The sequence below is a fragment of the Vidua chalybeata genome, chromosome 29 (assembly GCF_026979565.1).
Source record: "Vidua chalybeata isolate OUT-0048 chromosome 29, bVidCha1 merged haplotype, whole genome shotgun sequence".
Lineage (NCBI taxonomy): Eukaryota > Metazoa > Chordata > Aves > Passeriformes > Viduidae > Vidua > Vidua chalybeata.
The window spans coordinates 1,172,943-1,198,828 of NC_071558.1; the positions used below are offsets into that span (position 1 = coordinate 1,172,943).

General features: G+C 54.1%; 1 protein-coding gene across 1 annotated transcript in view; it reads left to right on the top strand.

Annotated features, from left to right (window-relative positions):
- The first annotated feature begins 595 nt into the window (after positions 1-595).
- The window catches only part of LOC128801095 (putative PIP5K1A and PSMD4-like protein), a 40,978-nt gene continuing 15,687 nt past the window's right edge, over positions 596-25,886 (top strand). Inside the window, exons 1-14 of the mRNA XM_053966732.1 lie at positions 596-640; positions 3,256-3,290; positions 3,714-3,788; positions 7,065-7,195; positions 7,935-8,052; positions 9,600-9,752; positions 14,228-14,527; positions 16,971-17,194; positions 18,185-18,268; positions 18,408-18,456; positions 20,110-20,194; positions 20,700-20,855; positions 21,916-22,048; positions 25,460-25,519. Coding sequence (XP_053822707.1) covers positions 3,714-3,788; positions 7,065-7,195; positions 7,935-8,052; positions 9,600-9,752; positions 14,228-14,527; positions 16,971-17,194; positions 18,185-18,268; positions 18,408-18,456; positions 20,110-20,194; positions 20,700-20,855; positions 21,916-22,048; positions 25,460-25,519 — 1,568 coding nt within the window. The 5' untranslated portion in view covers positions 596-640; positions 3,256-3,290. The remainder of the gene's footprint in view (positions 641-3,255; positions 3,291-3,713; positions 3,789-7,064; positions 7,196-7,934; positions 8,053-9,599; positions 9,753-14,227; positions 14,528-16,970; positions 17,195-18,184; positions 18,269-18,407; positions 18,457-20,109; positions 20,195-20,699; positions 20,856-21,915; positions 22,049-25,459; positions 25,520-25,886) is intronic.

Here is a 25,886-nt window from a genome sequence, read left to right on the forward strand (position 1 = left end):
TGTGCGCTCTTTGACGTCACAAGATGAGGCGGCATGTGCTCCCATGACGTCACTGTAGGTGCGGCGCGGACGAATGACGTCATTTATTATGACCAACGCTCTAAGTGTGACGTCACTCCGCCCCCAAGCGCCGCCCGTCACGTGACTCCCGGGGGGGGGGCCGAATGCCCGAGCTGCGCATGCGCCGTGCGGGCCCGCCCGCGTGGCCCCCGCTGCCCCCATCGCCCGCGGGGCGCGCCGGGGGGGCGTGGCCGGGCGCGGAAAGGGCGTGGCTTAGCCCAGAACGGGGCGCGGCCACGCCTGATTGGTGGCGCTCTGCATGGGAGGGCGCGGCTTAGCACGGAGAGGGCGGGGCGGATGGGGAAGAGGCGTGGTTTAGCCGCGAGGGGGCGGAGCCTCGTGGGAAAGAGGCGGGGCCGAGCCGCGGGTGGGCGTGTCCGTGTCCGCATACGGCGATGCCGATGCGCGGAGGGGGCGTGGTTTATCCCGAAGCGGGCGTGGCCTGTGTGGGCGGGGGCGTGGCCGGGCGTGGCGGGCGGGGGCGGGCTGAGGGGGGGGCGCAGCGCGCGCTCCAAGATGGCGGCGGCGGCGGCGGGGCCCGAGCCCGGCGGGAGCGGCGGCAGCAGCGGCGGCCTCGGCGGTACCGGCGGGGAACGGGCCCGGGGAGCGCCCGGGGCGGGGGCTGGGGGCGAGGGAAGGGCGTGGGGAGCCCTGGGGGCGTGCGGGGCTGAGGGGGGAGCGCGAGGGTGAGGGGGCTCCGGGGGCGTGAGGGGAACGGGGGGGTCCTGGGGGGTTATGGGGGGGATTTGGGGGATTATGAGGGGAGTTTGGGGGGATTTGGGGGGTTGTGAGGGGGATTTGGGGGGTTATGAGGGGAGTTTAGGGGGTTATGAGGGGAGTTTGGGGGGTTATGGGGGGATTTGGGGGGTTATGAGGGGAGTTGGGGGGTTATGGGGGTGATTTGGGGGGTTCTGAGGGGGATTTGGGGGGTAACGAGGGGTTTGGGTGATTATGAGGGGGATTTGGGGGGTTATGGGGGAGTTTGGGGGGTTATGAGGGGGATTTGTGGGTTATGGGGGGATTTGGGGAGTTATAAGGGAGACTTGGGGGTTATGAGGGGAGTTTGGGGAGTTATGGGGGGGGTTTGGGGGGTCTTTGGGGTCTGGGGGGTTCTGAGGGAGATTTGGGGGGTCTTGGGGGTTATGAGGGGAATGGGGAGGAATGAGGGTTCTTGGGTGGTGTGAGGGATCTTGGGGTGATTATGAGGGGGATTTGGGGGGTTCTGAAGGAGATTTGGGGGGTTCTGATGGGGATTTGGGGGGTAATGAGGGTTTGGGCGGTTATGAGCGGGATTTGGGGGGTTCTGAGGGGGATTTGGGGGGTCTGGGGGGTTATGAGGGGAATGGGGGAGGAATGGGGGTTCTTGGGTGGTTGTGAGGGATCTTGGGGTGATTATGAGGGGGATTTGGGGGGTTCTGAGAGGGATTTGGGGGGTAATGAGGGGTCTGGGCAGTTATGAGGAGGATTTGGGGGGTTATGAGGGGGATTTGGGGGGTTCTTAAGGAGATTTGGGGGTTTCTGAGGGGGATTTGGGGGTAATGAGGGGTTTAGGTGATTATGAGGGGGATTTGGGGGGTTCTGAGGGAGATTTGGGGGGTCTGGGGGGTTATGAGGGGAATGGGGGAGGAATGGGGATTGTTGGGTGGTTGTGAGGGATCTTGGGGTGATTATGAGGGGGATTTGGGGGGTAATGAGGGGTCTGGGGGCCTGAGAGGTTTTTTTGGGGGGGTCTTGGGGGTTTTGGATGGGTTCATGGCTGGGACACTGAGGGGGGTTTTGGGGGGGTTCTTTTGGGGTGTGGAACTCTGGGGCTGAGGGGGATTTTGGGGTCTTCAGGGTTTTTTTGGGGGTGTAGAACTCTGGAGCTGAGGGGGATTTTTGGGGTCTTCAGGGTTTTTTTGGGGATGTAGAACTCCAGGGCTGAGGGGGATTTTTAGGGTTTTTTTGGGGGTGTAGAACTCTGGAGCTGAGGGGGATTTTTGGGGTCTTTAGGGTTTTTTTGGGGATGTAGAACTCTGGGGCTGAGGGGGATTTTTGGGCTCTTTAGGGTTTTTTTGGGGATGTAGAACTCTGGAGCTGAGGGGGATTTTTGGGGTCTTTAGGGCTTTTTTGGGGGGATGTAGAACTCTGGGGCTGAGGGGGATTTTTGGGCTCTTTAGGGTTTTTTTGGGGGTGTAGAACTCTGGAGCTGAGGGGGATTTTTGGGGTCTTTAGGGTTTTTTTGGGGGGATGTAGAACTCTGGGGCTGAGGGGGATTTTTAGGGTTTTTTTGGGGGTGTAGAACTCTGGAGCTGAGGGGGATTTTTGGGGTCTTTCTGGGGTTATTTTGTGGAGTTGGGACTCCTTTGGGGTGGGGATTTGGAGCTTCCCGAGGGAATTTTGGAGGATTTGAGGGTGCTGGGAGGGGAGTCTGGACCCAACTTTTCCCTGGAAAAACCGAATTCCGAGCTTCCCTTTCCCTTCGGAATCCTGGGAATGCACAGGGGGGCACTCGAGAGACCCAAAATTCCCAAAAAAAACCCCAAAAAACCCCAAAACCGAGTGGGAACAGGACGGGGAGGGAGATCCCTGGTGCCAGGGAAATCCGATCCCGTTCCTGGCCGGTGACTCACGGGGGGGGGGGGGGTGGGAGTGGCTCACGGGGATCCCAAAATCCCAGAAAGATCCCAAAAACAGCCCAGGAACGGGCAGCAAACCCCTGGGGTTTGTTTGGAGCAGCAAATTCACCACCTCGGGGGTTTTTTTAGGGATAAAAAAAGCGAGTTTTTGGCTTTTAGAGCCGCTATTTTTTCCTTTTCCTGCTTTTCCCTGAACTTGGCAGGATTCCTGGCAGAATCCAGCCTTTTATCCCGCTTTTTTCAGCTCCAAGTCACCTTTTCCACCTTAAGTTTTGGGCTCAGGTCCCTAAAGATTCCATCTGGGAAGGAGTTCCTTGCTCCTCGGTTTTCCCTGGAAGGATTTGAGGCCTGATCCCTGATTTTCTGACTCTGTATCCATATTTTTTACCTTGGAATTTGGAGCCAGAACCCCCAGGAGAGCGGCGTAGGCGGGTGGGATAATTCAATTTTTGTGTTTTGTAGGATTTTTCCCCGTTTTTGTGGGATTTTTCCTGTTTTTCTGGGGTTTTGCTGGGATTCTCCCTCACTTTTCTGGGATGGATGGTCTCTGAGCATGGATTTTCCTTTCTTTTGGCAGGATCCAACACCTTCAAGAAATCCCTGACTCCTGAGGTGAGTTCCAGGCTGGAAGATTCCCAAATTCCAGCTTTTCCTGCTCTTTTTTCCAAGCCTGCCTTGACCCTGAGCCGCTCCTCCCGTGGGAATTATGGGAATTTACCCTTCCCAAGGGAATTCCTGCTCCAAAACCCATTTTTTTCCTGGAACTACCCCCAAAATCCCTGGAAAAATTAAATTTAACAATTCCAGGATGAATCCTTGGATCGCTGGGCCGGGAGTCACCGGATTGGGATTTGCAACTTTCCTAAAATTCCTTCTGGAACCTTGGAATTACCATGGCAAAAACCCAGCCTACCTTTCTGTGGATTCCAGGGAAAAAAACCCAAACTTTTCCAGGTGGTTTTGGGTGGGAAAAGTCCTGGAAAAAATTGAATTTTCTCATTTTTCTCTGTCTTCCCCTTTTTTTTTTTTCCCAAGATGCCGGGAGGATCCCAAACCATCCGGAAAGGCCACAGAGGAGTGGATTCCACAGGGGAAACCACCTACAAAAAGGTAAATTCCTGCTTTTTGTTCCCTTTTCCCAAGGAATTGTGCCCGGGATCGCTGTGGGAATGGGGGGAGATTCCACGGAAATCAGGGGAAAAGGGAATTTTTTGGGGCTTTTTTTTCCACTTCAATTGCAATTGAATTCCTCTCATTCCTGTTGGATTCTGTCCGTGCCCGTTGAATCCTTCCCATTCCCGCTGAGTTCCCATTCCCGCTGAATTCCCCCTGAATTCCCATTGCCATTCCCATCAAATATCTCCCATTCCCATCACATCTTTCCCATTCCCATCAAATCTTTCCCATTCCCATCAAATCTCTCCCATTCCCATCAAATCTCTTCCATTCCCATCAAATCTCTCCCATTTCTATCAAACCTTTCCCATTCCCATCAAATCTCTCCCATTCCCATCACATCTTTCCCATTCCCATCAAATCTCTCCTATTCCCATCAAATCTCTCCTATTCCCATCAAATCTCTCCCATTCCCATCACATCTCTCCCATTTCTATCAAACCTTTCCCATTCCCATCAAATCTCTCCCATTCCTATCAAATCTCTCCCATTCCCATCGCATCTTTCCCATTCCCGCTGTGCTCCAGCCATTCCCAGCCCCTTTCCCATTCCCGCTGTAATCCCCATTTCCCCATTCCCGGCCCCGTTCTTGCTGTAATCCCCATTCCCACCTGTAATTCCCATTCCCAGACCCATTCCCACCCCCATTCCTGCTCTAACCCCACCGTTTGCCGTTCCTATCCCTGTTTCCATTCCTGCGGTAATCCCACTGTTCCCCATTCCCAGTGCCATTCCCGCTGTAACCCCTGCATTCCCGTTCCCGCTGTAATCCCACTGTTCCCATTCCCATTCCCGCTGTAACCCTCCCATTCCCATCCCCATTCCCATCCCCATTTCCATCCCCATTCCCATTCTCATTCCCATTCCCATCCCCGTTCTCGCAGTAATCCCCACCATGTTCCCGTTCCCACTGTAACCCCATTTTCTCCCATTCCCCACTCCCACTGTAACCCCTTTCTCCCTATTTTTCTCCCCATTCCCGCTCCCACTGTAACTCCATTTTCCCTGTTTTTCTCCCCGTTCCCACTGTAACCCCGTTCTCCCCATTTTTCTCCCCGTTCCCGCTGTAACCCCTTTCTCCCCATTTTTCTCCCCATTCCCATTCCCACTGTAACTCCATTTTCCCCGTTTTTCTCCCCATTCCCACTCCCACTGTAACCCCTTTCTCCCCATTTTTCTCCCCATTCCCATTCCCACTGTAACTCCATTTTCCCCGTTTTTCTCCCCATTCCCGCTGTAACCCCCTTTCCCCGTTTTTCTCCCCATTCCCATTCCCACTGTAACCCCGTTTTGCCCGTTTTTCTCCCCATTCCCGCTCCCACTGTAACTCCATTTTCCCCATTTTTCTTCCCGTTCCCGCTGTAACCCCGTTCTCCCCATTTTTCTCCCCATTCCCCATTCCCGTTCCCGTTGTAACCCCGTTCTCCCCGTTTTTCTCCCCATTCCCGTTCCCACTGTAACCCCGTTATCCCCGTTTTTCTCCCCGTTCCCGTTGTAACCCCGTTCTCCCCGTTTTTCTCCCCGTTCCCGCTGTAACCCCGTTCTCCCCATTTTTCTCCCCATTCCCCATTCCCGTTCCCGCTGTAACCCCGTTCTCCCCGTTTTTCTCCCCATTCCCGTTCCCGCTGTAACCCCGTTCTCCCCGTTTTTCTCCATGTTCCCGCTGTAACCCCATTCTCCCCGTTTTTCTCCCCATTCCCCATTCCCGTTCCCGCTGTAACCCCGTTCTCCCTGTTTTTCTCCCCGTTCCCGCTGTAACCCCGTTCTCCCCGTTTTTCTCCCCGTTCCCGCTGTAACCCCGTTCTCCCCGTTTTTCTCCCCATTCCCGTTCCCGCTGTAACCCCGTTCTCCCCGTTTTTCTCCCAGTTCCCGCTGTAACCCCGTTCTCCCCATTTTTCTCCCCATTCCCCATTCCCGTTCCCGCTGTAACCCCGTTCTCCCCGTTTTTCTCCCCATTCCCGTTCCCGCTGTAACCCCGTTCTCCCCGTTTTTCTCCCAGTTCCCGCTGTAACCCCGTTCTCCCCATTTTTCTCCCCATTCCCCATTCCCGTTCCCGCTGTAACCCCGTTCTCCCCGTTTTTCTCCCCATTCCCGTTCCCGCTGTAACCCCGTTCTCCCCGTTTTTCTCCATGTTCCCGCTGTAACCCCATTCTCCCCGTTTTTCTCCCCATTCCCCATTCCCGTTCCCGCTGTAACCCCGTTCTCCCTGTTTTTCTCCCCGTTCCCGCTGTAACCCCGTTCTCCCCGTTTTTCTCCCCGTTCCCGCTGTAACCCCGTTCTCCCCGTTTTTCTCCCCATTCCCGTTCCCGCTGTAACCCCGTTCTCCCCGTTTTTCTCCCAGTTCCCGCTGTAACCCCGTTCTCCCCATTTTTCTCCCCATTCCCCATTCCCGTTCCCGCTGTAACCCCGTTCTCCCCGTTTTTCTCCCCATTCCCACTGTAACCCCGTTCTCCCCGTTTTTCTCCCCGTTCCCGCTGTAACCCCGTTCTCCCCGTTTTTTTCCCCGTTCCCACTGTAACTCCGTTCTCCCCGTTTTTCTCCCCGTTCTCCCCGTTTTTCTCCCTGTTCCTGCTGTAACCCCGTTCTCCCCATTTTTCTCCCCATTCCCATTCCCACTGTAACCCCGTTTTGCCCGTTTTTCTCCCCATTCCCGCTCCCACTGTAACTCCATTTTCCCCATTTTTCTTCCCGTTCCCGCTGTAACCCCGTTCTCCCCATTTTTCTCCCCATTCCCCATTCCCGTTCCCGTTGTAACCCCGTTCTCCCCGTTTTTCTCCCCATTCCCGTTCCCGCTGTAACCCCGTTCTCCCCGTTTTTCTCCATGTTCCCGCTGTAACCCCGTTCTCCCCGTTTTTCTCCCCATTCCCCATTCCCATTCCCGCTGTAACCCCATTCTCCCCGTTTTTCTCCCCATTCCCCATTCCCGTTCCCGCTGTAACCCCGTTCTCCCCGTTTTTCTCCCCATTCCCACTGTAACCCCGTTCTCCCCGTTTTTCTCCCCGTTCCCGCTGTAACCCCGTTCTCCCCGTTTTTTTCCCCGTTCCCACTGTAACTCCATTTCCCCCGTTTTTCTCCCCGTTCTCCCCGTTTTTCTCCCTGTTCCTGCTGTAACCCCGTTCTCCCCATTTTTCTCCCCATTCCCCATTCCCGTTCCCGCTGTAACCCCGTTCTCCCCGTTTTTCTCCCCGTTTTTTCCCGCTCCCTGGGCAGACCACGTCGTCGGCGCTGAAGGGCGCCATCCAGCTGGGCATCACGCACACCGTGGGCAGCCTGAGCACCAAGCCCGAGCGCGACGTGCTCATGCAGGACTTCTACGTCGTGGAGAGCATCTTCTTCCCCAGGTGGGCGCTCCGGGGCTGGCCTGCCTCTGCAGTGTCCCGTCCCATCCCATCCCATCCCATCCCATCCCATCCCATCCCATCCCATCCCATCCCATCCAATCCCATCCCATCCCATCCCATGGATCCCATCCCATCCCATCTCATCCCATCCCATCCCATGGATCCCATCCCATCTCATCCCATCCCGTCCCATCCCATCTCATCCCATCCCATCCCATCCCATCCCATCCCATCCCATCCCATCCCATCCCATCCCATCCCATCCCATCCCATCCCATCCCATCCCATCCCATCCCATCCCATCCCATCCCATGGATCCCATCCCATCCCATCTCATCCCATCCCGTCCCGTCCCGTCCCATCCCATCCCATCCCATCCCATGGATCCCATCCCATCGATCCCATCCCATGGATCCCATCCCATCCCATCCCGTCCCGTCCCATCCCATCCCATCCCATCGATCCCATCCCATCTCATCCATCCCATCCCATCGATCCCATCCCATCCCATTGATCCCATCCCATTGATCCCATCCCTTCCCATCCCTTCCCATCCCATTGATCCCATCCCATTGATCCCATCCCTTCCCATCCCTTCCCATCCCATCCCTTCCCATCCCATCCTATCCCATGGATCCCATCCCATCCCATCCCATCCCATCCCATCCCATCCCATCCCATCCCATCCATCCCATCCCATCCCGTCCCATCCCATCCGGAATGTTCCGTGTCCCCGCAGCGAGGGCAGCAACCTGACCCCCGCCCACCACTACAACGACTTCCGCTTCAAGACCTACGCGCCCGTGGCCTTCCGCTACTTCCGGGAGCTCTTCGGGATCCGCCCCGACGACTACCTGGTGAGCTGGGGATGGGATTCCCTTTTCCTTCCCCTTTTTCCTTCCCTGGACTTCCCTGGAATTCCCTTTTCCTTTCCGTTTTTTCTTCCCTGGACTTTCCTGCAATTCCCTTCTCCCTTTCCCTTTTCCTTTTCCCTTCCCTGGAATTCCCTTTTCCTTTTCCCTTTTCCCTTTTTCTTTCCCTAGACTTCCTTGGAATGCTCTTTTCCCCTTTTCCCAGCCCAACCCCAGTTCATTCCCAATCTCCATTCCCAATCCCCATTTCCAATCTCCAATCTGAGCCCATTCCCAATCCCCATTCCCAATCTCCATTCCCAGCCCATTCCCAGCCCGTTCCCAACCCCGGTTTCCAATCCTCGTTCCCAATCCCCAATCCCCATTTCTAATCCCCAATCCCAGCCCATTCCCAATTCCCGTTCCTGTTCCCGTTCCCAGTTCCTGCTCCCGGTTCCCAATCCCCGTTCCTAGTTCCCGTTCCCAGTTCCCGATCCCCGTTCCCAATCCCCATTCCTGGTTCCCGTTCCCAGTCCCGTTCCCATTCCTGGTTCCTGATCCTGTTTCCATTCCCAGTTCCCAATCCCTGTTCCCGCTCCCCATTCCCAGTCCCATTCCCATTTCCGGTTCCTGATCCTGCTCCCGTTCCCAGTTCCCGCTCCCTGTTCCCGCTCCCTGTTCCCGCTCCCCGTTCCCAGTTCCCGTCCCCATTCCCGGTTCCCGATCCCATTCCCATTCCTGGTTCCCGATCCTCGTTCCCGATCCCCGTTCCCAGTTCCCGGTTCCTGTTCCCGCTCCCTGTTCCCTCTCCCCGTTCCCGGTTCTGTTCCCATTCCCAGTTCCCGCTCCCTGTTCCCAGTCCCGTTCCCATTCCCGGTTCCCAGTCCCCGTTCCCGCTCTCTGTTCTCGGTTCCCATTCCCAGTTCCCGCTCCCCATTCCCGTTCCCGCTCCCCGTTCCCGCTCCCCGTTCCCGCTCCCTGTTCCCGTTCCCCGTTCCCCCTCCCCGTTCCCGTTCCCCGTTCCCGGTTCCCACTCCCCGTTCCCACTCCCCATTGCCGTTCCCATTCCCGCTTCCTGTTCCCGCTCCCCGTTCCCGTTCCCGCTCCCCGTTCCCGTTCCCGCTCCCCGTTCCCACTCCCTGTTCCCAGTTCCGTTCCTGTTCCTGGTTCTGTTCACGTTCCCAGTTCCTGCTCCCTGTTCCCAGTCCCGTTCCCATTCCCGGTTCCCGCTCCCCGTTCCCGTTCCTGCTCCCCGCCCCCCGTTCCCGCTCCCCGTTCCTGCTCCCTGTTCCTGCTTCCCGTTCCTGCTCCCCGTTCCCATTCCCCGTTCCCGCTCCCCGTTGCCGTTCCCCGTTCCCGCTCCCCGTTCCCGTTCCCAGTCCCGTTCCCATTCCCGGTTCCTGGTTCTGTTCCCATTCCCAGTTCCTGCTCCCTGTTCCCAGTCTCGTTCCCGCTCCCCATTCCCTATCCCTGTTGCCGTTCCCCGTCCCCGCTCCCCGTTCCCGCTCCCGGTTCCCGTTCCCGTTGCCGTTGCCAACGCGCTGTCCCCGCAGTACTCGCTGTGCAGCGAGCCCCTGATCGAGCTCTCCAACTCGGGCGCCAGCGGCTCGCTCTTCTACGTCTCCAGCGACGACGAGTTCATCATCAAAACCGTGCAGCACAAGGAGGCCGAGTTCCTGCAGAAGCTCCTGCCCGGCTACTACATGGTGAGGGCTGGGGAATCCCGGCAATCCCGGCAATTCCCCGGGAAATCCCGGCAAACCCCTTCCGTGTGCCTGGAGGCAGCGGCCTTGGGCTCGCAGCCCTGGGATGGGGCCCTTTCCAAAACGCCAGGAATCCATGGGAAACCCCAACACTCCATGGGAAAAACCCAGCATTCCATGGGAAACCCCAGCATTCCATGGAGAACGCCAGCATTCCATGGAGAACGCCAGCATTCCATGGAGAACCCCAACACTCCATGGGAAACCCCAACACTCCATGGGAAACCCCAGCATTCCATGGAGAACCCCAGCATTCCATGGAGAACGCCAACACTCCATGGAGAACCCCAGCATTCCATGGAGAACGCCAACACTCCATGAGAAACCCCAACACTCCATGAGAAACCCCAACACTCCATGGGAAACCCCAGCATTCCATGGGAAACCCCAGCATTCCATGGGAAACCCCAGCATTCCATGGGAAACCCCAACACTCCATGGAGAACCCCAGCATTCCATGGGAAACCCCAAAAATCCATGGAAACCCCAATAATCCATGGAAAACCCCAGCCCAGAGGGATTCTGATCCTCTTCCCACATTCCACCTGCCATTTCGCCCCATTCCCACCCCCAACAATCCATGGAAAACCCACAAAAAATCCATGGAAAAGCCAACAATCCATGGAAAACCCAACAATCTTTGGAAAACCCCAACAATCCATGGAAAAACCCCAACAATCCCTACAAAACCTCCAACCCAGAGGGATTCTGATGCCGTTCCCACATTCCACCTGCCATTTCGACTTGTTTCCTCCTCCAACAATCCATGGAAAACCCCAACAATCCAGAGGGATTCTGATCCTCTTCCCACATTCCACCTGCCATTTCGACCCGTTCCCACCCCCAAAAATCCATGGAAAGCCCCAACAATCCATGGAAAACCCAAAAATCCATGGAAAAACCCAGCAATCCATGGAAACCCCAACAATACCTACAAAAAGCCCAACCCAGAGGGATTCTGATGCCGTTCTCACATTCCACCTCCCATTTCGACTTGTTTCCTCTTCCAAAACCCCAACAATCCATGGAAAACCCCAACAACCCAGAGGGATTCTGATCTTCTTCCCACATTCCACCTGCCATTTCGACCCGTTCCCACCCCCAATAACCAATGGAAAACCCCAAAAATCCATGGAAAAACCCAACAATCCCTACAAAACCCCCAACCCAGAGGGATTCTGATGCCATTTCCACATTTCACCTGCCATTTCGGCCCATTCCCACCCCCAACAATCCATGGAAAACCCCAACAATCCATGGAAAACCCCAACAATCCATAGAAAACCCCAACAATCCACGGAAAAACCCAAAAATCCATGGAAAACCCCAACAATCCATGGAAAACCCCAACAATCCCTACCAAAACCCCAGCCCAGAGGGATTCTGATGCCGTTCCCACATTCCACCTGCCATTTCCCCCCATTCCCACCCCCAACAATCCATGGAAACCCCAACAATCCATGGAAAACCCCAACAATCCATGGAAAACCCCAACAGTCCATGGAAAACCCCAACAGTCCATGGAAAACCCCAACCCAGAGGGATTCTGATGCCATTTCCACATTTCACCTGCCATTTTGACCCGTTCCCACCCCCAACAATCCATGGAGGCCCCAAAAATCCATGGAGAACCCCAACATTCCATGGGAAACCCCAAAAATCCATGGAAAACCCCAACAATCCATGGAAAACCCCAACAATCCCTACAAAACCCCCAACCCAGAGGGATTCTGATGCTGTTCCCACGTTCCACTGCCATTTCCCCCCATTCCCACCCCCAACAATCCATGGAAAACCCCAACAATCCCTACAAAACCCCAACAATCCATGGAAAACCCCAACAACCCAGAGGGATTCTGATCTTCTTCCCACATTCCACCTGCCATTTCGACCCATTCCCACCCCCAAAATCCCAACAATCCATGGAAAACTCCAACAATCCCTACCAAAACCCCAACAATCCCTACCAAAACCCCAACAACCCAGAGGGATTCTGATGCCGTTCCCACATTCCACCTGCCATTTCGACCCGTTCCCACCCCCAACAATCCATGGAAAACCCCAACAATCCATGGAAAACCCCAACAATCCCTACAAAACCCCAACAATCCATGGAAAACCCCAACAACCCAGAGGGATTCTGATCTTCTTCCCACATTCCACCTGCCATTTCGACCCATTCCCACCCCCAAAATCCCAACAATCCATGGAAAACCCCAACAATCCATGGAAAACCCCAACAATCCCTACCAAAACCCCAACAACCCAGAGGGATTCTGATGCCGTTCCCACATTCCACCTCCATTTCCCCCCATTCCCACCCCCAACAATCCATGGAAGACCCCAACAATCCGTGGAGAAACCCCAAAAGTCCATGAAAAACCCCAACAATCCATGGAAAAACCCCAGCAATCCATGGAAAACCCAACAATCCATGGAAAACCCCATCCCAGAGGGATTCTGATGCCGTTCCCACATTCCACCTGCCATTTCGACCCGTTCCCACCCCCAACAATCCATGGAAAACCCCAACAATCTTTGGAAAACCCCAGCAATCCATGGAAACCCCAACAATCCCTACCAAACCCCCAACCCAGAGGGATTCTGATGCCGTTCCCACGTTCCACCTCCATTTCCCCCCATTCCCACCCCCAACAATCCATGGAAAACCCCAACAATCCATGGAAAAAACCCCAGCAATCCATGGAAAACCCAACAATCCATGGAAAACCCCAACCCAGAGGGATTCTGATCCTATTCCCACATTCCACCTGCCATTTCGGCCCATTCCCACCCCCAACAATCCATGGAAACCCCAACAATCCCTACAAAACCCCCAACCCAGAGGGATTCTGATGCCGTTCCCACATTCCACCTGCCATTTTTCCCCGTTCCCACCCCCAACAATCCATGGAAACCCCAACAATCCTTGGAAACCCCAACAATCCATGGAAAACCCCAACAATCCATGGAAAAACCCAACAATCCCTACCAAAACCCCAACAATCCAGAGGGATTCTGATGCCGTTCCCACGTTCCACCTGCCATTTCGACCCGTTCCCACCCCCAACAATCCATGGAAAACCCCAACAATCCATGGAAAACCCCAACAATCCCTACCAAACCCCCAACCCAGAGGGATTCTGATGCCGTTCCCACGTTCCACCTCCATTTCCCCCCATTCCCACCCCCAACAATCCATGGAAAACCCCAACAATCCATGGAAACCCCAACAATCCCTACAAAACCCCAACAATCCATGGAAAACCCCAACAACCCAGAGGGATTCTGATCTTCTTCCCACATTCCACCTGCCATTTCGACCCATTCCCACCCCCAAAACCCCAACAATCCATGGAAAAACCCAACAATCCATGGAAAACCCCAACAATCCCTACCAAAACCCCAACAATCCAGAGGGATTCTGATGCTGTTCCCACATTCCACCTGCCATTTCGACCCGTTCCCACCCCCAACAATCCATGGAAAACCTCAACAATCCATGGAAAACCCCAACAATCCATGAAAAACCCCAACAATCCATGGAAAACCCCAAAAGTCCATGAAAAACCCCAACAATCCATGGAAAAACCCCAGCAATCCATGGAAAACCCAACAATCCATGGAAAACCCCATCCCAGAGGGATTCTGATGCCGTTCCCACATTCCACCTGCCATTTCGACCCGTTCCCACCCCCAACAATCCATGGAAACCCCAACAATCCATGGAAAACCCAAAAATCCAGAGGGATTCTGATCTTCTTCCCACATTCCACCTGCCATCTCGCCCCGTTCCCACCCCCAAAAGTCCATGGAAAAACACCAACAATCTTTGGAAAACCCCAAAAATCCATGGAAAACCCCAAAAGTCCATGAAAAACCCCAACAATCCATGGAAAACCCAACAATCCATGGAAACCCCAACAATCCCTACCAAAACCCCAACCCAGAGGGATTCTGATGCCGTTCCCACGTTCCACCTGCCATTTTGCCCTGTTCCCACCCCCAAAAATCCATGGAAAACCCCAGCAATCCATGGAAACCCCAACAATCCCTACCAAACCCCCAACCCAGAGGGATTCTGATGCCGTTCCCACGTTCCACCTCCATTTCCCCCCATTCCCACCCCCAACAATCCATGGAAAACCCCAACAATCCATGGAAAACCCAACAATCCATGGAAACCCCAACAATCCATGGAAAAACCCAACAATCCATGGAAACCCCAACAATCCATGGAAACCCCAACAATCCCTACCAAAACCCCAACAACCCAGAGGGATTCTGATGCCGTTCCCACGTTCCACCTCCATTTCCCCCCATTCCCACCCCCAAACCCCCCACTCGCGGCGGCCCCCGAACGCCCCTCGCGACGGCGCCGCCTCCGGCCCCGTTTCTCGCCCGCTGCCCCCCTGCAGAACCTGAACCAGAACCCGCGGACGCTGCTGCCCAAGTTCTACGGGCTGTACTGCGTGCAGGCGGGCGGCAAGAACATCCGCATCGTGGTGATGAACAACCTGCTGCCGCGCTCCGTGCGCATGCACCTCAAGTACGACCTCAAGGGCTCCACGTACAAGCGCCGCGCCTCGGCCAAGGAGCGCGACAAGGCCTGCCCCACCTTCAAGGACCTGGACTTCCTGCAGGACCTGCCCGACGGGCTCTTCCTCGACGCCGACATGCACAGCGCGCTCTGCAAGACGCTGCAGCGCGACTGCCTGGTCAGGAAACTCGGGATGGACGGCGGTTTATCCTGGGTTGGGTGGAAATTTGGGATAGCCTGCGGTTTATCCTGGTTGGGGTGGAAATTTGGGATATCCTGTGTTTTCTCCTGGTTTTGGGGGGAAATTTGGGGTGTGCTGCGGTTTATCCTGGTTTTCAGGTGGAGCTTTGGGGTGTTCCATGGCGTTGTTGTTGGTCTTAGGGGTGGAAATTTGGGATAGCCTGCGGTTTCTCCTGGGTTTGGGGTGGAAATTTGGATATCCTGCATTTATTTCTGGTTTTGGGGTGGAAATTTGGGATAGCCTGCGGTTTCTCCTGGTTTGGGGTGGAAATCTGGGAGATCCTGTGTTTTCCCCTGGGTTTGGGGTGGAAATTGGGGCTGTTCTGTGGTTTCTCCTGGTTTTGGGGGAAATTTGGGATATCCTGTGGTTTATCCTGGTTTGGGTGGAAATTTGGGAGATCCTGCATTTATTTCTGGTTTTGGGGTGGAAATTCGGGATAGCCTGCGGTTTCTCCTGGGTTTGGGGTGGAAATTTGGGATAGCCTGTGGTTTATTCTGGTTTGGGTGGAAATTTGGGATAGACGGCGGTTTATCCTGGTTTGGGTGGAAATTTGGGAGATCCTGCAGTTTATCCTGGTTTTCAGGCGGAGACTTGGGGTGTTCCATGGCGTTGCTGTTGGTTTTTGGGGTGGAAATTTGGGAGATCCTGTGTTTTCTCCTGGGTTTTGGGTGGAAATTGGGGCTGTTCTGTGGTTTTGCTGTTGGTTTTTGGGGTGGAAATTTGGGATATCCTGTGGTTTCTCCTGGGTTTTGGGGTGGAAATTTGGGATAGCCTGCGGTTTATCCTGGGTTTTGGGGTGGAAATTTGGGATATCCTGCATTTATTTCTGGTTTTCGGGTGGAAATTTGGGGTGTTCCATGGTTTTGTTGTTTGGTTTTGGGTGAAAATTTGGGATATCCTGCAGTTTTTCCTGGTTTTTGGGTGGAAATTTGGGAGATCCTGTGGTTTGTCCTGGTTTTTGGGGGGAAATTTGGGATGTGCTGTGATTTTTCTTCTTTTTTGGGTGGAAATTTGGGGATGTTCTTTGGTTTTCCATGGGTTTTTCCATGGGGAAATTCGGAGGTGTTCTGTGGTTTTTCCTGTTTTTTGGGTGGAAATCTGGGATATCCTGCATTTTTTCCTCTTTTTTTGGGGAGAAATCAGGGGTGCCCTGTGCTTCCTCCTGGCTTTTGGGGGGAAATTATGCATGTCCTGCCCTTTTCCCATTTTTTGGGGTTATCTTTTGTGGAAAACTTGTCCTGGTTCCCTGGTTTTCCCACATTCCAGGGTTTTTTTTGTGGAAATCTTTCTAGAAAGTCCCGTGCCGCGATCCCAGCCCCGTTTTTGCCCAGTTTTTCCCCGTTTTTGCCCCGGTTTTGCTCCATTTTCCCCCGGTTTTGCCCCTTTTCCAGTTTTTGCCCTGGTTTTGCCCCGTTTTTTGCCCATTTTTCCCTGTTTTTGCCCCGTTTTTCCCCGTTTTTCCCTGATTTTGCCCCATTTTTCCCTGTTTTCCCCCATTTTTGCCCCATTTTTCCCCAGTTTTGCCCCGTTTTTCGCCTGTTTTTCCCTGGTTTTGCCCTGTTTTTTCCTGGTTTTGCCCCGGTTTTGCCCATTTTTTGCCTCTTTTTGCCCCATTTCCCCCCGTTTTTCCCTGGTTTTGCCCCAATTTTCACAATTTTTGCCCCATTTTTCCCTGTTTTTCCCTGTTTCCCCCCATTTTCCCCCAGTTTTCCCCGGTTTTGCCCCATTTTCCCCCATTTTTCCCTGTTTTTGCCCCATTTCCCCCCATTTTTCCCCGTTTTTGCCCCCTTTTTCCTCATTTTTCCCCGTTTTTCCCCAGTTTTGCCCTGTTTTTGCCCTGTTTTTCCCCATTTTTCCCCGTTTTTGCCCCATTTTCCCCCTTTTTGCACCGTTTTCCCCCATTTCCCCCCATTTTCCCCATTTTTCCCTATTTTTGCCCCATTTCCCCCCTTTTTGCCCCATTTTTCCCCATTTTTGCCCCATTTTTCCCCATTTTGCCCCGTTTTTCCCCATATTGCCCCATTTTTCCCCGTTTTTGCCCTGTTTTTCCCCGTTTTTGCCCCATTCCCCCCATTTTTTCCCCATTTTCCCCCATTTTTGCCCCGTTTTTCCCCTGTTTTTTTCCCGTTTTTGCCCCCGTTTTTCCCATTTTCCCCGTTTTTGCCCTGTTTTTTCCCCGTTTTTGCCCCGTTTTTCCCCATTTTACCCCATTTTCCTCTGTTTGTCCCCGTTTCCCCCCATTTTCCCCCCGTTTTCCCCCATTTTCCCCCATTTTTGCCCCATTTTCCCCCTGTTTTTCCCCGTTTTCCCCCGTTTTTGCCCGTTCCCAGCGGGGACAAGCGCGGTGCCGGTGCCGGACCGCGCCTTTCCCGCCCGGCAGGTGCTGCAGAGTTTCAAGATCATGGATTACAGCCTGCTGGTGGCCATCCACAGCCTGGACCAGGCGCAGCGCGAGCGCGCGGCCGCCGGCCCCCGCGACCACCGCGGCCTCGGCGACGGCGACGGGCGCGGCCGGCCCGCGGCACAGAGAGCGCTCTACTCCACGGCCATGGAGTCCATCCAGGGCGAGGCCCGCCGGGGCGGCACCATCGAGACTGACGACCAGTGAGAGGGGCTGGGCTGGACTGGGATAGACTGGGATGGACTGGGGTGGACTGGGATGGACTGGGACTGAACTGGGATGGACTGGGATGGACTGGGATAGACTGGGATGGACTGGGGTGGACTGGGATGGACTGGGATGGACTGGGATGGACTGGGGTGGACTGGGATGGACTGGGATGGACTGGGATAGACTGGGATGGACTGGGGTGGACTGGGATGGACTGGGATGGACTGGGATGGACTGGGATAGACTGGGATGGACTGGGGTGGACTGGGGTGGACTGGGATGGACTGGGATGGACTGGGATAGACTGGGATTCATTCCCTGATCTTGTTCCTCACTCCCCGATCCCATTCCTGGATCTATTCCCCAACCCCATTCCCTGATCCATTCCCCATTTCCTGATCCATTCCCCATTCCCTGATCCATTCCCTGATCCATTCCCTGATCCATTCCCCATTCCCTGATCCCATTCCCTGATCCCGTTCCCCACTCCCCGATCCCATTCCCCGATCCATTCCCCATTCCCTGATCCATTCCCCATTCCCCGATCCATTCCCCATTCCCTGATCCACTCCCTGACCCCATTCCCCGATCCATTCCCCATTCCCTGATCCATTCCCTGATCCATTCCTCATTCCCTGATCCACTCCCTGACCCCATTCCCTGATCCATTTCCCATTCCCTGACCCCATTCCCTGATCCATTCCCTGACCACATTCCCTGATCCATTCCCTGATCCATTCCCCATTCCCTGATCCATTCCCCATTCCCTGACGCCATTCCCTGACCCCATTCCCTGATCCATTCCCCATTCCCTGATCCACTCCCTGACCCCATTCCCTGATCCATTCCCCATTCCCTGATCCATTCTCCATTCCCTGATCCCGTTCCCCATTCCCTGATCCACTCCCTGACCCCATTCCCTGATCCATTCCCCATTCCCTGATCCACTCCCTGACCCCATTCCCTGCTCCCTGTTTTCCCAGGATGGGCGGAATTCCCGCCAGGAATTCCCGGGGCGAGCGGCTGCTGCTCTACATCGGCATCATCGACATCCTGCAGTCCTACAGGTCAGGCAGCAGCTCCTCGTTAATTACCGTTAATTATCCCCACATTTCCTGAGCCTCGGGATCCCCCCGCATCAGGAGTTTCCACCATGGGAATTCCATGGGAATTTCTGGGAATTTCTGCTCCATTCCCTCCCCGCAGGTTCGTGAAGAAGCTCGAGCACTCCTGGAAGGCCCTGGTGCATGATGGGGTGAGCTGGAAATGAGAATTTATATGGAAAAAGTGGAAATTTCCACGGAAAACCAGGAATTTTTTTAATGGAAAAACGGGAATTTTTATGGAAAACCAGGAATTTTTATGGAAAAAAATAGGGATTTTTTTTTTTTTTTACGGAAAAGCAGAATTTTTGGAGGGTAAAATGGCCTTTTTAAGGAAAAATGGCCTTTTCTCATGGAAAACCCCCAGTCTTTAAGGAAAACTCCCAATTTTAAAAGAAAATCCCCAGCTTTTAAATTTTTAAGATTTCCCCCCCTGAATTCCGGGGATTTCCCTCCTGAATTCCGGGGATTTCCCCCCTGAATTCCTGGGATTTATTCCCAAACCCTGGAATTTCCCCCTGGAATTCCTGGGATTTATTCCCAAAATCCTGGGATTTCTCCCCTGAATCCCTGGGATTTCCCCCTTGAATCCCTGGAATTTCCCCCTAGAATTCCTGGGATTTCTCCCCTGAAATCCCTGGGATTTCCCCCCTGGAATTCCTGGGATTTCCCCCCTGAAATCCCTGGGATTTCCCCCCTGAAATCCCTGGGATTTCTACCCTGAATCCCTGGGATTTATTCCCAAAACCCTGGGATTTCCCCCCCTGAATTCCTGGAATTCCCCCCTGGAAATCCTGGAATTTCCCCCCCTGAATCCCTGGGATTTCTCCCCCCTGAATCCCTGGGATTTATTCCCAAAACCCTGGGATTTCCCCCCTGGAATTCCTGGGATTTCCCCCCTGGAATCCCTGGGATTTCTCCCCTGAATCCCTGGAATTTCTCCCCCCTGAATTCCTGGGATTTCCCCCTTGGAATCCCTGGGATTTCCCCTCCTGAATCCCTGGAATTTCCCCCTGGAATTCCTGGGATTTCCCCCCCTGAATCCCTGGGATTTCTCCCCCCTGAATCCCTGGGATTTCTCCCCTGAATCCCTGGAATTTCCCCCCCTGAATCCCTGGGATTTCCCCCCCTGAATCCCTGGGATTTATTCCCAAAACCCTGGGATTTCCCCCCTGGAATCCCTGGGATTTCTCCCCCCTGAATCCCTGGGATTTCTCCCCTGAATCCCTGGAATTTCCCCCTGGAATTCCTGGGATTTCCCCCCCTGAATCCCCGGGATTTCCCCCCCTGAATCCCTGGGATTTCCCCCCCCTGAATCCCTGGGATTTATTCCCAAAACCCTGGGATTTCCCCCCTGGAGTTCCTGGGATTTCCCCCTGGAATCCCTGGGATTTCTCCCCTGAATCCCTGGGATTTATTCCCAAGACCCTGGGATTTCCCCTCCTGAATCCCTGGAATTTCCCCCTGGAATTCCTGGAATTTCCCCCTTGGAATCCCTGGGATTTCCCCTCCTGAATCCCTGGAATTTCCCCCTGGAATTCCTGGAATTTCCCCCTGGAAATCCTGGGATTTCCCCCCCTGAATCCCTGGAATTTCCCCTTGGAATCCCTGGAATTTCTCCCCTGAATCCCTGGAATTTACTCCCAAAACCCTGGAATTTCCCCTTGGAATCCCTGGCATTTCTTCCCAAACCCCTGAAATTTCCCCCCCAATTCCCACCGTTCCTCCCCGAGCCCCTGGAGCCGCCCCATCCCGGCCGGAATTCCCGGTTTTTTTTGGCTCATTCCCGTTCTCCCGGCCCCCAGGACACGGTGTCCGTGCACCGGCCCAGCTTCTACGCCGAGCGCTTCCAACGCTTCATGTGCCACACGGTGTTCCGCAGGATCCCACGTGAGTTCCCCATCCCAAACCCCCGCAATTCCCACTCCCCACCTGCCCTCTGCATTCCCAGATTTTTCCACATTTTTCCTGAATTTTTTCCCAGCTTTTATCTCTTTTTATCCCAGAAAAAAGGCTGGAAAAGTTACTTTTTAAAGTGTTTTTTTTTTCCCCACCTTTCCCAGGTTTTCCTGCTTTTTTATGGGTTTTTCCTGGGTTTTTTTCAGCTTGTTTTTCCTTTTCGCAGCATAAAAATTCCCTGGAAAAGTTGGAAAAGTTTTGGGTTTTTTTTAAAGTTTTTTTTTTCCCCCCTTTTCCAACCTTTTCCTTCTACTTTTCTTTCCCCTAAAATCTCCCTGGAAAAAAAAAAAACCTCCCTGAAAAACCACTTTATTTTCCCTGGAAAATGCTTTCCCTAAGGATTTTTCCCCCTTTTCCTCCTCCTCCCCCTCCTCCCTGCCCCAGACCCCCTGGAATCCCGGGAAAATCCCGTTTTCATGGAATTTCCCTTTCCCAGTGAAGCCCTCCCCGTCCAAGAAGAGCCGGGGCGGCGGCGCCGTTCCCAGGAGGAGCTGCCAGGGCGGGATCCCCATCCCCATCCCCATCCCCATCCCCATCCCGGCAGCGGGGGACGCCAGGGCCCCGCCGGGCACCGAGGTGGACGCGGAGCAAGGTGGGAACGGGGAGCTTTATCCCAAAAAACCCCGCCTTTATCCCAGAAACCCCTGTCTCCATCCCACGGAATCCCCGTTTTTATCCCCAAAATCCCAACTCCCATTCCCGGTTTCCTGACCCTATTCCTGATCCCGTTGCAGGTTCCTGTCCCCATTCCCAGTTTCCCATTCCCAGTTTCCCATTCCCAGTTTCTTGTTCCCATTCCCAGTTTCCCGTTCCCAGTTTCTTGTTCCCATTCCCAGTTTCCCATTCCCAGTTTCCCATTCCCAGTTTCTTGTTCCCATTCCCAGTTTCCCGTTCCCAGTTTCCTGTTCCCAGTGTCCCATTCCCAGTTTCCCATTCCCAGTTCCCCAGTGTCCCATTCCCGGTTTCCCGTTGCAGGCTCCCGGCCCCATTCCCAGTGTCCCATTCCCAGTGTCCCATTCCCGGTTTCCTGATCGTGTCCCATTCCCGGTTTCCCGTTGCAGGCTCCCGTTCCCATTCCCAGTGTCCCATTCCCGGTTTCCCGTTGCAGGTTCCCATTCCCAGTGTCCCGTTCCCATTCCCATTTTCCCAGTGTCCCATTCCCGGTTTCCCGTTGCAGGCTCCCGTTCCCATTCCCAGTTTCCCATTCCCAGTTTCCCGTTCCCATTCCCAGTGTCCCATTCCCGGTTTCCCGTTGCAGGCTCCCGTTCCCATTCCCAGTTTCCCATTCCCAGTTTCCCGTTCCCATTCCCAGTGTCCCATTCCCGGTTTCCCGATCGTGTCCCATTCCCGGTGTCCCGTTGCAGGCTCCCGTTCCCATTCCCGGTGTCCCGTTGCAGGCTCCCGTTCCCATTCCCAGTGTCCCGTTCCCGGTTTCCCATTCCCATTTTCCCGTTCCCATTCCCAGTGTCCCATTCATTCCCGGTTTCCCATTCCCATTTTCCCGTTCCCATTCCCAGTGTCCCATTCATTCCCGGTTTCCCATTCCCAGTTTCCCGTTCCCATTCCCAGTGTCCCATTCATTCCCGGTTTCCCATTCCCAGTTTCCCGTTCCCATTCCCAGTGTCCCATTCATTCCCGGTTTCCCGTTGCAGGCTCCCGGCCGGACGTGCTCCCGCGCTCGCTGCCCGCGCCCGGCGCTGCCCCGGGGGCCCCGGCCCCGTCCCCGTCCCCGTCCCTGTCCAGCCCCTCCCTCGGCAGCGCCGGCGCCGCCTCCCCCCCGAGCAGGTGGGAACCGGGAACGGGAAAAACGGGAAACGGGAATGGGAATGGGAAACGGGGAACGGGAAACGGGAATGGGAATGGGAAACAGGAACGGGAATGGGGAACGGGAATGGGAACGGGAAACGGGAATGGGAAATGGGAACGGGAAACGGGAATGGGAAACGGAAATGGGAAACGGGAATGGGAAACGGGAAACGGGAATGGGAAACGGGATCGGGAAACGGGATCGGGAAACGGGAATGGGAAACGGGATCGGGAAATGGGATCGGGAAACGGGAATGGGAAACGGGAACGGGAAACGGGAAACGGGAACGGGAAACGGGAACGGGAAACGGGAACGGGAAACGGGAATGGGAAACGGGAAACGAGAATGGGAAATGGGAACAGGAAACGGGAATGGGGAACGGGAAATGGGAATGGGAAACGGGAACGGGAAATGGGAAACGGGAATGGGAAACGGGATTGGGAAACGGGAATGGGAAATGGGAATGGGAAACGGGAAATGGGAATGGGAGCAGGAACGGGAATGGGAATGGGAATGGGATGGGAATGGGAATGGGAACAGGAAACGGGAAATGGGAATGGAACCGGGAATGGGAACGGGAAACGGGAATGGGAAACAGGAATGGGAACGGGAAACGGGAATGGGAAATGGGAATGGGAACGGGAAACGGGAATGGGAAATGGGAATGGGAACGGGAAAGGGGCTTTGGGATCACTCCTGAGGGGTTTGGGATCAGGAAAAGGGGCTGGGGGTCAATCCCGAGGGGCTTGGCATTGGGAAAAGGGGTTTGGGAACATTCCCAAAGGGTTTGGGATCATTCCTGAGGGGTTTGGGATCATTCCCGAGGGGTTTGGGAACATTCCCAAAGGGTTTGGGATCATTCCTGAGGGGTTTGGGATCATTCCCGAGGGGTTTGGGAACATTCCCGAAGGGTTTGGGATCATTCCCGAGGGGTTTGGGATCATTCCCGAGGGGTTTGGGATCATTCCTGAGGGGTTTGGGAACATTCCCAAAGGGTTTGGGATCATTCCTGAGGGGTTTGGGATCATTCCCGAGGGGTTTGGGATCATTCCTGAGGGGTTTGGGAACATTCCCGAGGGGTTTGGGATCATTCCCGAGGTTTTTGGGATCATTCCCGAGGTTTTTGGGATTGTACCTGAGGTTTTTGGGATCGTCCCTGAGGCGCTGCCCCAGCCCCTCTCCAGGAAGGTTTCCCTGGAATGAGCCCCATGGAAAAGCAGGAATTTCCCTGTGGAAAAGCAGGAATTTCCCTGCAAAAAAGCGGGAATTTTCTTGCATGGAAAAGTGGGAATTTCTCTGCTTGGAAAAGCGGGAATTTCCCTGTGGAAAAGCAGGAATTTCCCCACAGAAAAGCGGGAATTTCCCTGCAAAAAAGCAGGAATTTCCCTGAGGAAAAGCAGGAATTTCCCTGCATGGAAAAGCGGGAATTTCCCTGCATGGAAAAGTGGGAATTTCCCCACAGAAAAGCGGGAATTTCCTCGCGGAAAAGCGGGAATTTCCTTGCGGAAAAGCGGGAATTTCCCTGTGGAAAAGCCGGAATTTCCCTGTGTGGAAAAGCAGGAATTTCCCTGAGGAAAAGTGGGAATTTCCCTGCGTGGAAAAGCGGGAATTTCCCTGTGGAAAAGCAGGAATTTCCCCGCGGAAAAGCGGGAATTTCCCTGTGGAAAAGTGGGAATTTCCCTGCATGCAAAATTGGGAATTTCCCTGCAAAAAAGCAGGAATTTCCCTGCATGGAAAACTGGGAATTTCCCTGACGAAAAGCGGGAATTTCCCCACAGAAAAGCAGGAATTTCCCCACAGAAAAGTGGGAATTTCCCTGTGGAAAAGCAGGAATTTCCCCGCATGGAAAAGCAGGAATTTCCCCGCATGGAAAAGCAGGAATTTCCCTGCATGGAAAAGTGGGAATTTCCCCACGGAAAAGCGGGAATTTCCTCGCGGAAAAGCGGGAATTTCCCTGCGGAAAAACGGGAATTTCCCTGCTTGGAAAAGCAGGAATTTCCCTGAAAAAAAGCGGGAATTTCCCTGTGGAAAAGCGGGAATTTCCTTGCATGGAAAAGCAGGAATTTCCTTGCATGGAAAAGCGGGAATTTCCCTGTGGAAAAGCGGGAATTTCCCTGCAAAAAAAGCAGGAATTTCCCTGTGGAAAAGTGGGAATTTCCCCACAGAAAAGCGGGAATTTCCCTGCAGAAAAGCGGGAATTTCCCTGCGGAAAAGCGGGAATTTCCCTGTGGAAAAGTGGGAATTTCCCTGTGGAAAAGCGGGAATTTCCCTGTGGAAAAGTGGGAATTTCCCCACAGAAAAGCGGGAATTTCCCTGCAGAAAAGCGGGAATTTCCCTGTGGAAAAGTGGGAATTTCCCTGCGGAAAAGCGGGAATTTCCCTGTGGAAAAGTGGGAATTTCCCTGCATGCAAAATTGGGAATTTCCCTGCAAAAAAGCAGGAATGTCCCTGCATGGAAAAATGGGAATTTCCCTGACAAAAAGCGGGAATTTCCCCACAGAAAAGCAGGAATTTCCCCACAGAAAAGTGGGAATTTCCCTGTGGAAAAGCGGGAATTTCCCCGAGGAAAAGCGGGAATTTCCCTGTGGAAAAGCGGGAATTTCCCTGCAGAAAAGCAGGAATTTCCTTGCATGGAAAAGCGGGAATTTCCCTGTGGAAAAGCAGGAATTTCCCTGTGGAAAAGTGGGAATTTCCCTGTGGAAAAGTGGGAATTTCCCTGCAAAAAAGCAGGAATTTCCCTGTGGAAAAGTGGGAATTTCCCTGCATGCAAAATTGGGAATTTCCCTGCAAAAAAGCAGGAATTTCCCCACGGAAAAGTGGGAATTTCCCTGCATGGAAAAGCGGGAATTTCCCTGAGGAAAAGCAGGAATTTCCCTGTGGAAAAGTGGGAATTTCCCTGCATGCAAAATTGGGAATTTCCCTGCAAAAAAAGCAGGAATTTCCCTGCATGGAAAACTGGGAATTTCCCTGAGGAAAAGCAGGAATTTCCCTGTGGAAAAGCAGGAATTTCCGCACAGAAAAGTGGGAATTTCCCTGCATGGAAGAGCGGGAATTTCCCCACGAAAAAGCAGGAATTTCCCTGTGGAAAAGCAGGAATTTCCCTGTGGAAAAGCAGGAATTTTCCTGCATGGAAAAGCGGGAATTTTCCTGCATGGAAAAGTGGGAATTTCCCCACAGAAAAGCAGGAATTTCCCCGCGGAAAAGCGGGAATTTCCCTGCGTGGAAAAGCAGGAATTTCCCTGCGGAAAAACGGGAATTTCCCTGTGGAAAAGCAGGAATTTCCTTGCATGGAAAAGCAGGAATTTCCTCGCAGAAAAGCGGGAATTTCCCCGCGGAAAAGCGGGAATTGCCCGGGGGATCCCGGGCTCGGCTGATCCCGAATTCCTGCAGGTCCGTGGGGGTGGAAGTTCACCCGGGGCCCGGAGCAGCTCCCGGAGCGTCCCTGCCCAGGTGAGGCCGGATCCGGCTTTTTTACGGAATCTTTTCCAGGAAATCCCCGGATTTGGAGCTTTCTGGGCTCGGTTCTTTCCCGGACTTCCAGAGTTGTTGGGAAATTCCCAAAATCTGGGATGTTCCCGCTTTTCCTGCTCCCAGCCTGGGCTGCAATTCCTGTGGCATTCCCAGGGAATGTTCTCTCCATCCACAAATCCCACGGAATTCCCAGGAGGAATTATCCTGGAGCAGATCTCCCTGTCCGTGGGGTTTTCATCTGGGATTCCCCGGGATCCTCTTCGCCCACGAATTCCATGGAATTCCCGGGTGGAATTTCCACGGAATTTTCTCTCTCTCCTGGATTTTCCAATGCTTTCCAGGGTTT